A 13,367-nucleotide genomic window follows, 5' to 3' on the forward strand; every position below is an offset into this window, starting at 1 on the left:
GCAAAGGCACCGACGTAAGTAAAACACACGCACACAGAGAAAAAAAAAATGACTCAGCTCACCAGTGAAATTTGAAAACCTTTGTAGGAATACGTTTTTAATTTTCAAACTCTACATACATTCATACATCTCTCAATTAGAGTAGCAGACAGTACGTGTGTAAAATCTGTGTGTGTGTGTGTGTGTGTGTGTGTGTGTGTGTGTGTGTGTATATGAAAGGGTTGCAGGTTATGGGGTTCCAGCTGCCTTCTGCACACCTGGATATTTATTACGTGCTTACAAAATGTCATGGAGACACATAAAGAGTGACAGAGAGACAACATGGGCAGAACGACACTAAGGGTGTGTGTATGCATGTCTGAGTGCATAAATGTAGTTCAAATTAATGATGTGTCTCCATGTGTGTACTTGCTGTATACATGAGCATTAGGGGGGGGGGGGGGGGTGCACTGAGAGGTTTTCCTACTAGATAGATTGCATACATAACTCGCAGATAAAGGAGTATAATTCTGAAATCCACTGTTCATATTCTGAATGAGAGCTAGTTGTCCACGGTCAGGTTACTCTGTAAACTGTAAATCTTACTGAAAATATATTTTGCTATGATAACCTGCATAGGTCCTGATTAGAAAACCTTGACATCCCTTGGAGGGGCATGAACTATCACTTTCTGATTACAATGAGTATGAGTTTACCGACTTAAAAATAAGTAGCTTCCGGTGCCCCTTGTGAGTGGGTGGGTGTGTATCTATGAGTGCATCTATGTTGCATGTATGAGGTCATACATTATGTAAGTATGGGATGGAGTTGGTCAAGTATGAGTTTGTCTATGTGCATGATCGGTTATATACATGTGCCTGTTAGTATGCCTGCATATGCAACAGCATTTGCATACACACATACTTAACATATAGAATCACATATACATAAGTGTAATTGTGGATGTGTATCAGGCATGCTTCTAACCCTGCATTACTGTATGAACACATGACCGTGTGTGTGTGAGTGAGTATGCTTTAGTCGCTGTCTTCTCTCCCCCGGATCTCAGCCAGGCAGCTCTCATCAATATTCTCCAGACTCTCGGCATGCTGGATGCTGAGCTCAGAGAGCGGGATGCTGGGTAATGTACTCTGTTCGGGGTAGAGCCAGGGCTTGAAACCAGGGTTGTGTCTCTGCTTCCACTCGGAATACTTCAAACAGGCTTTGCTGATCTTCTTCATCGCCTAGAAAGAACAAAATAGATGAACTACACGGGTAAGATCACATTATTTTAATCACAAAACGGATTGCTCCATCCCCGGCTGCTCTCCAGAGAATCTTTACCTTATTTCATGTTACGCACACACCCTCAAACAGCCAAAACTAATACTGAAAACAGAATGCTTCAGGAATGTGTAGGAGAGAATATTAGCTGTTGATTATTGGTTGTATAAATACCTGTGGATTAACACGTCACCAAACACTCACAGAATCTGTGTTAATCTGCAAAAGACTTACGCGGGGAGCAAGGAAGTGGGAAGACTTGTTGACAACCCACTTGGGTAACGAACCTGCAAAGAGAGACCGAGTGAACAGACGAAGACGGTGAACAGGGTGAGATTGACAGAGAATGAACGTGAGAGAGAAAGAGAATAAAACAGGAGGGTGGGGAAGATATAAAAGAGGGACTTCAAGTTCTTTATTACATGTCATGTCATTCAGGATTAAATACGGAGCCAGGTGCCAGAGTGAAATAGATTCTGTCCTTCATGCGGTTACTATGGCAACTCATTTTGACATAAAGGCAGGGGAATGAATCATTCATTAGAACTTTGTGTGAAGCGCCAGGGTGTGTGTTTGTGTACCGGTGTCCTTCAGTCTTCTGTGTGAACTGCTATTTATTCATTACTGTTAAATCTGACCTTGTGTGTGTGTGTGTGTGTGTGTGTGCACGTGTGTGTGTGTTAGTTACCTCGTGGATCTACCTCGGCCATGTAAGTGAGGGTACAGAGGTTGGTTGGTCCCTGGCTCTGGATCAAGTAGCCAGTCTGATTGGACACCGCTCGCACCTTGTCCTTTTTAGGAGGGTATTTCTGTGGAGACAATAAACGAGGCAAATTTGTGATATTGGGTTATACAAATAAAGTTGAATTGAAATTGAAGTGAACGTACAGATGAGGGTTCGTATTGGAATTAGCATCCTTATTCAGAGCATGAATGTATCAACTTTGAACAAGAAATCCTGTAAAATCTTCTTTCATTTTTTGGAAGCAGATAAGACTCAAAAATCGCGACTTAAAAAAATAAAATTGTGTCTTAAGCTCTTAGTGTCAAATCTGTCAAATGGTTGAAATACCGTACTTTTCGGACTATAAGCCGCTACTTTTTACCCCACGCTTTGAGGCGTCGGCTTATAGTCCGGTGCGATTTATATACGGATTTTTCCGTAGCTTTTCTCCGCCACAACAACAACCGCAACTTCCGGTTCCGGTCTAACACAACATTTACTAGCTCCCGACACAGAACAGTTGCTACCAGCAACCCCTCTGCTACCAGCTGTTACTGACAGGGTCGCTACAATATGGATGAAGTACCTTTGACCTACCTCTCACTAGGACTGTTAACAAAAAAGGTTGAACGGCAAGATGCTTTTAACAGTACATGTCCGACTCGCTAGCTTCTAAGCTAATTTTAACATTACGGCCAATGGGGAAATGCTAACCGCGATTAGCATTAGCGAATATATAATATATCTTTGTACATTGGCCGTAATGTTAAAATTAGCTTAGAAGCTAGCGACATGTTATGATGTTCAGAGAAGACAACTTTAGTACTGTTAAAAGCATCTTGCTGTTCAACGGGGACACCTGCGGCTTATAGACCGGTGCGGCTTATCTGTGTACAAATTCTTTTTTCTTTTAAAAATCAGCTGGTGCGGCCTATATACCGGTGCACTCTATAGCCCGGAAAGTACGGTACTTTGTGCAGGGTAAGCATTAGGATTCTGGAGTTGTTGTTTTTTTGCTGCCAATCAATCTGATTCTTTGCTTCACAGTCATATTTCTGATCCAAATCCAGTCCACACTACTCAGTAGTAAAGGCCGACTATTCCACTGCGGGCTCCTTTGACTACATATCTGAGATTATTATTCATGATGATAAAGTATAGCACTGGTTAGCCAGTACTAATTGGGACAGGCACACCGCAGAGCACTGAAGAACCACAGAGAGCAGCAGCCGGCTAAAGAACCTTTATCAGAGCAAAAATTCATACAACTGATTCATCATTTCTTTACTGTTTGACTCACATTTTTGGCGCCTGCACCTCTAGTAGTCGGCTACATTGAAGGAATTTCTGCTGACAATGCAATGACAGCTTTCATTACATCTGCAGGTTTCTGGGAAATCAGCGACAACATTATGTTCTGAAGATAATGTAGACAAGAGACGCTAGGATTTAAAGCATTAGACACCGATGAGGCGTCTCTTGACACATCTGCTTTACCAGGAAACTCCATATCTGACCTGATAATCAGAAATAAGTTGATCTCAGAACATTTACTTAACTTTGTGTTTTTTTGGCTGTTGGTCAGGTGTAACAATTGGGCTCCGGTAACTCACAATGTTATTCTTGACATTTTACATGTTCACCGATGAATTAACACGACATAGAGTAGAGTCTACAGCCATGCTAGCAGCACTGTGAGGCTGCACTGACTGGAGGCAGAGCGGTGTTTCGAACTAACCGCAGACGTCAGCATGCTAACATGCTCATAATGACAATGCTAACTTGCTGATGTCTGGCAGGTACAATGTTTACCATATTGTTCACCATCTTAGTTTAGCAGGTAAAGCATGCCAATATTTGCACTAATCACAAAGTACAGCTGAGGCTGATGGGAATGTCTATAGTTTTGCAGGTATTGTTAAAAAAAAAAAAAATCAAGGTATCGCCAAAGTCAGTGGGCTTCATCCTCTGGAGAGAATATTCCATCCATCCAATAATAGCACTGCCATCCCTGGAGCTATGCGGCTGAAAAAAGTGCTCAATAGATCAACTGCCAGAGTAGTCATTAGCTGTGGCCCTAATAATATATAATATAATATAATATAATATATATATATATATAGCCATGCCCCCACACACACACTGAACACACACTCAAACACACACACACATAACGTCTATTATGTTCGTAACCACTTGTTGACGCAGGAAGGTGTAAGTCAACAGCCGAGAGTCACATGAGACGTCTTATCCTTTTGGAAACAGTATATTAGTGTGCAAAACTGAGAAACAGACACCGGAGGACAGACAGAAACGCAAGAGAGCCAGAGAAGAAAATGGAAACGAGCCAGAAAATACAGGAAGTCAGATTGAGAGATGTTCAACTGAAACAATGACTTGGTTAATTAGTTGATTGTCAGAAAATAAAAATCGGCAACTATAGTGAAAATTGCTTCATCAATAAAGTAATGCAGCTTGGCAATTGTGAGGATTTGCTGCTTTCCTTTATCTCATCAGACAGTAAACTGAACTTCTTTTAGAACTCTGCTAAAACATTTTAAATATTTCTGACATTTTATACACCGAACAATATATTAGTTGATCGATAATGAAACTAAACGGTTGCCGCGGCCCCAGAGAGAGGTGATGAGTACAATCTTTCACACACACAGGAGAGTTCTTGTACCTCTTCCTCCTGTTGAAGGCGAAACAGAGACATACAGCCAAAGAAAAAGGCGTCTGGCCAGATTCCAAACCCAAAGTCACTCAGCGTTCTCTAATCAGTCTGTTTGCCTTACTGGCCTTTGGCATTCAAATGACTCTAGTTCTTAAAAAGCAAGACTGGAAGCTGAAGTAAGAACACAATGTCTTCAACGGAATCACATTAACTACCCTACACTTGAAGCGAAGCAGTGCCAGCACACAGTATATCAATCATGCTCCCAGTGCGCGCACACGCACACGCACGCACACACACAGCTTGATATTGCCGCCCTTCCACAAATATTTAAGGACTTCTTCAAATCCAGCACAATGCCCTTAAGCTCGCTAAACTGGATCAACATCCGTGTCAGCTCACCGACTCAATCTGCATTTCAAAACGGGTGATGTGTTTCACAATGCACTTTTGAACACATATGTACAAAGTACTGAAGGGGTGAATGAGCAGGGCCCCAGCTGAGCATGTGTAAGCTCTGTACATAAGTGTATGTGTATGTATGTGTATGTGTGTGTGTGTGCACACACTCACGGCATGTTTGACAGAGTAGTTCATGATGATGTAATCTTTCCCCATCGGCAGCCAGGAGCGAAGCGTGATGACGTCGCGGTTCCGAAGAGGACTTGGACAAGTCCCTGTTAACGTACAAGATAAATCTGATGAACAAAACATTGGACTGTAGATCAATGTGCACTTTGTGTGTCTGTCTCTGCTTCCATTCACAGCCCCAAATCATATTAGTGTCAAATGACTGCTTTATGTGAACAGCTTATGTTTACGCTCGAGTGTGGGACATACACGAGTAGTAACCAACGTCCGCATTGACCGTAAGTTTCCCGATGTCGAAGGTCTCGATGACGTTTGTGTCCCATTTCATTCTGTATTCAATGTCATGGAGAACGTCATACATGGACTCAGCTGACACGTCCTTGCACACCATCCGACACTGAGAAAGAGAGACAGAAAAGAAAGAATGATTATTTTTATGCAGTCAAGAAAATGTACAGAGCTGACATAAATGAACCATAGACCATTCCAGATGTACTGAGTTTACCATACATAAGGCATGGAACATTTTAGAGCTCATACGATTTTAATGAAGCCGCATCCCATAAACGCACAGTGAAGTAGAGCTGCAGTTTGTCGCTACTCGTGCAGACAAAGTTGGGTGTAAAACAAACACAAACACATCAAAGACGAGCACACAATTCCACATCCGTATCAATCTGGTGTGCAAAAAGAACAAATAAATGCAGACACACTCAGGTGCGCATGCGTGTGTGTTACTTTCAAACTAACTGTGGGCATAAATGACGTGTGCATTATTACATAAGATAATAAGATGATCAGAGTATATCAGTGTCAGCGATAGAGACTGTGTGTGTGTGTGTGTGTGTGTGTGTGTGAAAGACAAAATTAGGATGAGCATTAAAAGAAAAGCCACTGATGACCGATAAGCCATTACTTGACCTGAGCTCTTAGATGGTAAACAATACAGTCACTATAGGATCGAGACACACACACACACACACAGTCTGTCAAATGGTTTGTGAAGGTAACAGCAGGGAGTGATTTTTAGAGGCCATAAACATCCTAAAATCTACTTTAAAAACAACCTTCACATACATTATATGGATATATTTCAAAGCAACATCAATTGTTTATCCATTCTTACTTGTTGATTTGAAACAAGTGTGACGTAGTCGTGTATCACGGCCTATAATGAAACCATAGGGACTGCTGCCTTTGTCACCTTTGGAGTAGATGACACTGTATATACACCCTGTGTAAAGAGAGGTCTGCAGCCCTTGAGTAAAGCCGTTACTACAGTTACAATTGCCAGGGGGAATCAGTCTTAATAATAACAACAAAGAAGGACAGAACAATGGAGGATGAGAGACACAAAGAACAAGCGTGAAAGGCTAAGAGGGCCGAAAAAGAAAAACAGAGCAAGAGGAGAGTAAAGAGAAAGAAATGGACTGCAGGTAGTTGTCTTGATTCAGGCGATTTTAACTCCCATTACGAATCAGCCCTGGAGGGTTAAAACTCTTTCTGCACTATCTTCCTCCCCTTGATCCCGGAGGGCTTAATTAAAGAAAATGATCACAAACTTCATTCTACATTTGGCTGTACAGCTCTCTTTGGTGGACTTGGCATTTTAAAAATGGTTATCTGAAGTGCTCATTCAGATATGGATCTACAAAGTCCTTTAATTCAATTACATTCTGTCATATGAAAGAGTAACACATGACTACGGGTCTAGCACCATGTTAGCAGCTGTGAGGCTGTATTTAGCCACAGCGGTGCTAACATCAGCATGCTGCTGATTATAATGTTTAACATCTTAGTTTAGCATATTAGCATGCAAAGCATTTGCTTACTCATGGCACTGACAGACACACTGAAAAGGCACCAGTTCAGAAAGACCCAAATTAAGTGAAGTAAATTGTCCTGAGACCAGATATCATTTTAAACCTCAACATCCCATTTTGGCTTCCAACCCACTTATTCAAGAAATTGAATTTATTATCTCTAAATCCAAATTGGAAATGCATGACAACATGAGAGATATGCCCACTTGTTGCTGCTGTCAAATTCAATTTAATATAAATTATATATATATATAGCAATGGCTACAATCTCACAGAGCTTCACAACCAGCCACACTGTGAAACAAAAGAAATTGAAAGTGCTAAATTAAAATGCCATCTCTTCACTGAGAACAAGGAAATGTAGATTGGGTTCAGAGACTGATATACGATTTTAAGGTCAGAGAGTGGCAATTATAATATGGAAACTTTTTTTTTTTTAAATGTCATGTTAGACTCCTTACTTTAGTTGAGTATTTCCATTTTATATATTTGTATATGACAGCTAAAGCTGCATGTGATCAACTAATACATACATTGTTAGAGATTAATTTATCCAAGACTTGTATAGGCCACGATGTACACCTGTACAATCCCACACAGTTCTGCCATAAAGTCTATTTTTATGGTGCCTTTAACAACAACAGCAGAAGGCATTCAGTGCAGAATGCAGACCTACAGCCAGCAAAGTACATGTGTGCTTAATTCTATTACACACTAATTCAGTGAAGTCAACAGATGAAGCAAGGAGACTGAGATGGAGGCGGGTGAAAGCAGAGACGGAGGGAGACAAAAAGGCAGACAAGTAGGTACACGGACAATACGTGTGTGTGTGTGTGTGTGTGTATGGTTTGGCGAGTCTTTTCTGCATGCCAGGTCCGAGTCCACACTGCGCCCACTGCCCACGCAGAACACCCATGACCTCCGACCTTTCCACATCCAACCCACACCACCTACTACTCATTCTCTTCCTTATTCCCTGTCTCACCAAATCTTCTTCTCTATCCGCCACCGTCTTCCATCCCTCACTCTGTACTCTCATCGTTTGCTCCTCTGGGTGCTGTTGCATGATTGCATGAAGACAATTATGAAAAAATAAAGAAAATGGAAGAGTGCGTAACGTGTGATTCACAGCTGGGCTTCCCTGTGTGTCAGTCGTGAGAAAGAAAACCCAGGAGTCTCCCGTATATGTATACGTGTGTGTGTGTGTGTGTGTGTGTGTGTGTGTGTGTGTGTGCATGGCAGAGATGCAGTTTGTCAAACTATTACAGTAACCAAAAACCACCTACACACTAACACACACCCACGCATTGAGCATTGTGTGTGGAGTCATGTGCTGACAAATGATATGATGGGACGGTTACAGCTGTTATTACACTGTGATACCAAAAGTTATTATAGATCAACATGGCATGGCAGGATAATGGCGATAATGGGCCTGATGATAATTAGGTTGCTAATGATAATGATGATTGCCAGACTGTTCCCTCTCTCTCAGGTTTGGATAAATATATATACTACAGCTATTCATGCTCAACACTGACATTATCGAAATGCATCAGCAAAGATGCATGCTTTTATTTTGTCTATAAATAGAAGAGCAGTATCTGTGGCATCGCTGCATGCCCCTACCCTTACACCCCCCCCCCCCCACACACACACACACAGCATGATCTACTATCTGCCCCATTAACACACAACTACAATTACGTCATCATTTTGTGAGGAGAAATAAATAAACTCCTGTAAAAGTAAAGCTCCTGTCGTATTTACATAAAGATAAAGTGGCAGGTATAGATAGGAGCCCCAGTCAAACTCCTACTGTGTGTCTATGTGCACTTCCTACTTGTCTGTTTGCTGAGCTGTCCCGAGGAAACACACCCGTCCTTAACCACTGCACGCACACACAAACACACACACGTATTACCCAGCTGATGCAGGCATGATACACCTCTCCTTCTGCACACAAATTAGACCATTTTACACTCTCCTGATTGGCCCGTTGGCCCTACTCACACACAAGACCCTGCTTCACAGGTAAAGATACAGTAGATAGATGGGAGCTGGGAAAATCCCTCTGCTGCTGTGGCTCCTGCACACCCATATGGACACAGACACACACCCCATTCAGACACACACTCCACTTTATTTAACAAAGTAAACACCTGGTGGCTCGCTCAAGCTCCTCGGACCCGGATATACCAGCAGGAAGACACACACACACACACACACACACACACACACGTTTACATACTTGTTTACACAGAGGGCAATGTATCCCAGAGTAAAATTACACAAATCACAATTCGGAAAGATCAGAAAGTCCTGCACAGGTTCGGAAAAGTAGAAGCAACCTCCCAAAAACTGTCAACTGTGAAGCTAAATCGGTCTTGAAGTGAAAGTGACAACACTTTAGGAGATTTAGGAGATTTGAGCCAGTTAAGCTCTAAATTGCCTGTCAGTCAGGCGTGAGGCTATAAGGGGAGACTGTAGGATGAAAAGCTTTTTTTCAAGTAGTTATATATATGACCAAAGTATACATGTATGAATGGACTCTAAGTAGCTTTTTATACAATCGACACATTATTCATCCCCGTCATTTTCTTCAAATAACTGATAATCTTAATGATAAAGGAGCTTAAAATTGCATTAAACTGTCACTGTTTATCTTAACATGTGTGCAAACTTCTTCAATCACCTATTCCTAGTATTCATGTATGTTTATGCCACAAATGTGCCGAATTTATTTTGTTCCCATGGGTCTCCGTCCAGGAACACGAACAAATCATTGTTAATGACAAGATCAAAAAGAATGTGTTCGATGGTACGCAGCAGTTTTTCCATGGCTGAAAGTGACACAGCCATTCCTGATGACGCCTCCACATCGACTCCCAAGACAAACATTCACATTCGAGATAAACTGCCACGACTGCTTTTTGACGAGATAAGGACACACTGTCACATTAGCTTACCTAAACAACGATCAGGGAGGAGCTACATTTGTTTCCACCTACTGCAACTTGTGTTACTGAATTAATGCCAAACTGTACTCTAATGCAGTTCTAGGGCTGGCTAACTGGTAGGTAATAAAATACCTACAAATAATGACAAACGACCATCACAAGTTACCAAAAATAATGTCTTAACCTTTATATTGTCAGTTGCATTGTCTCCTGCACTATTTCAGCTTTTCTTCACTTCCCTGTGCTGTGTTAAATGAATGACACATTGTATGCAGAACCAACTCCAAGTCAACAAAGTAAGCTGAAATCTTATACTCAACACTACCTAATACTACTGCTTTAGAGATTTGAAAATAGTTTCACTGCCAGAGGTTAATGGTATCTAGAGAACCTGACTCCTGAGGCTCTCACTTCTCTAACATACCGGGGATTTCTCATAGTGTGCATCAGGCATAAATTCACAACCCAGCCACTGTACACATTTATAAATAGATGAGTGGATCTAACACAGGATGTGTTCACTAAACAGTGCCATTGAAAGAAAGTTGCATGCTGCAGGCTTTACAGTTGCACTGTCAGCATCATTTCAGCACTATTAACGAAACCCATTTGTTTGTGTGCTTATATAAAAAAAGGGACAACATATAATATGCCACGTCATCTGAATACATTTCTTTGAAATGCAATGAGCTGTTAGAGGGTTGTAGAAGCCTCTGCAACTACCATGCAGCAAAAAAAAGGAGCAGTTAAAGCATGTCAGCAGTTTTAATCATATGGGAATTTAGAAAAGGCAGTTCCCTGCCAGCCCGATTACACTGCTTCTTTATTTCCTCCTCCCAATAGAACACGAGTACACAGATCAAATGTAGACTGTTTTACCATATGCGGAGGACTTCCCCTATTTTCTGTTTCGTGCCTGTGCGGAGGTGAAACTGTCTCACCTTGATTTTGTGGATGGACTTCCCCTCATCGAGACCCTGGGTCCACACCGTGATGCCCCCCTTGTTGTGGTTCATGCTCCAGCCTTCCTCGCACAGACACTCCGCCTTAAAGGTGGCAAACGCCCGGTCGTCCGGGATGGTCACAGTGTGTCCAGACATGGCTCGTTACCGGGGGAAAGGGAGGAGGGGGGAGGAGGAGAAGAGAGAGGGGCTCTAGGAGACTCCTGTTGGGCCCGGAGGAGGCACGGTGAGCCGGGGGAGAATGAAGAGAAGCAGAGACGCCAGCCGCTCTTGGACTCCTCTGCTGTGGGAATAATTTGTCTAATTCAATTTCCTCCTTGCAAGAAGCTTTTTGCGGGCTGCGCCGCGTCTTGTGATGACCAGTGTAGTGCGCGTGTATGTGTGCGCGTTCAGGGAGGTGCAACAACCGCAGTCCAGCCTGGACAAACTAATGAAACAGAGGTGCATATAAAGCGCAGTCTCGCACAGGTGAGAGGACACACACACAAGAATGCAAAGAAGTGTCAAAACGGATGCGGCTTTTAGTTGATCCCGGTGGTTGAATAAGTTTCAGCTCGGTTAGGCAGTCCTCCGAAACAGCCGCACTTCAGACGAACCATATGTTTCTGTTTCCGCACGTCTCTCCGTTTCTCTATCTCTGTGTCTCCCTCTCTATCTGTCTACTCCTCTGTGTTTATTTATCTTTCCCTCACCCTCTCTCTCTCTCTCTCTCTGGCGAAGTCTTGCGTGAGCTTGCGGTCATTTGCGGCGGTTCTCCATCGCTGCGTCGCTGTTGTGGCAGGTGGTGGAGGAGATGCGGTGAGAAATAAGAGGAAGAGAGGGAGGAGAGAGGGAGGGGTGGAGAAATCAGGCTGCACAGGCAAGCGACGCAGTTACACAGTGGAAACGCCTCCCTGTGCTGCCTTCAGGTGCTCCTCGTAAAGCTCTCAGCTATGCCCTGTCAAGATATTTTGTTCTTTGTATTTCGTCACCTTCCTAAAATAATGGCCGAAGTTATTTTTTTCAGGTTTTTCAGAAAACACAAAATAACACGGCCTAACGCTCTTGAGGCTTGACATAGGCCATTATATTACAGGGGTAGAATAGCATGATCTGTTCATCTGAGGATGTAGGCGATTTTACCAGAGGTGGCCAGGATCATAAGGAGATGATTTAGGCAACGAAGTCATTTTTTGTCAAAAAATGACTTAGGCCATTATTTTAGGAAGGTGACGATTTGTAAAGTTACAGCTGAATGAAAACATGCAATAAATAGTGCTATCCATATTTATTTAATGTGGTTAATTTTACCCTATTTAAAAAGACACAAGGGCTGAAAAATATCCTGCAAACAGCTGGCCATTAAGACATGTAATGCCACATCTGTATGGGCAAGGCCAGAGTTCATAACTTGTATAGTCTATCTGCAGCGGGTCAAAACTGTTTTTGTATTGTCTTTGTTTGTTTCACTCAGCAATTGAAAGTGCTTCACGTTGTTGTTCGTCCTGGCTGTTTTGAATCACTCACGCGTGATGAAATGCGTAAGCGTTATGGAGCATTATGATCAGCTTGATCTCTTTAGCCAATTAATGTTAATCAGAAACAGATGGTAACATTCCGGTAACGTTACTCTACCTGTTACACAATAAGTAGCCTGCAGATATTTAGTGATATTATGTTCACATCAAATTAAGTTTGATAAGCCTATTTTGTAACATAATAATTTGGTTGTACCAACAGTAATGTGACAGCGGTGTAAGAAAACTCATCAAACTTGCGTTATAAAACAGTTTCTTCCTGTACAAGTTATGGAAGATCACAACATTGGCGCTGGAGAAAAGATCACACCAGCCAACAGATGAAAGTGTAGCACAACCTTTGAAAGCAGATCTGTCATGAAAGTTCAGCAAAACGCTCACACTTGGTACATATTTGATCTGTTGACCCATGAACAGCAGGAGAGAGAATAGGCCTATGGATCATCTCATGTCATAAGAGTTGTGTGGTCTGACATTTCCAAGTTGTCAGACAAACTATTTTCAAGGATGATTCTATAATAAGAAACGGCCTGTTTTTTTCCCCTACAGTTTAAATGCAATAAACTCCTGTATGGTCACCCTGTTTGTTCGTAGTTGTCATATTGCCTACAGTATTTGAACGCAACCCGCGCTATCACACCACGCACACGCACCTTTTTTGTGTGCAAACTAGTTAGTTCAGGTAGCAGCGGGGGCGCGCTTGGCTCCTGTAGGCTGACGTGTAGCCTATTTGGAAGTCGTTGACTTTTCGGGTCATGCTTCCTTGTGAACTGTTCATTACTGCATCAAGTAAACGCGCATCGTGAGAACTACACCCATTTAAATGTGTTATCATGCAATATGTTTGCAT

At 42.3% G+C, this 13,367-nt stretch overlaps 1 protein-coding gene across 1 annotated transcript; it reads right to left on the reverse strand.

The window, feature by feature from the left end:
* Positions 1 to 165: 165 nt before the first annotated feature.
* Positions 166 to 11,758, reverse strand: stard10 (StAR related lipid transfer domain containing 10). Its single transcript, XM_079272417.1, has 6 exons — positions 10,980 to 11,758; positions 5,505 to 5,652; positions 5,238 to 5,341; positions 1,952 to 2,072; positions 1,498 to 1,550; positions 166 to 1,223 (listed from the first exon to the last, which is right to left on the reverse strand). The coding sequence occupies exons 1-6, from the start codon at positions 11,136 to 11,138 to the stop codon at positions 1,017 to 1,019; spliced, it is 792 nt and encodes a 263-aa protein (XP_079128543.1). The 5' UTR covers positions 11,139 to 11,758; the 3' UTR covers positions 166 to 1,016.
* Between the last annotated feature and the right edge of the window lie 1,609 nt (positions 11,759 to 13,367).

This window comes from Melanostigma gelatinosum (assembly GCF_949748355.1).
Source record: "Melanostigma gelatinosum genome assembly, chromosome: 7".
Classification (NCBI taxonomy): Eukaryota; Metazoa; Chordata; class Actinopteri; order Perciformes; family Zoarcidae; genus Melanostigma; species Melanostigma gelatinosum.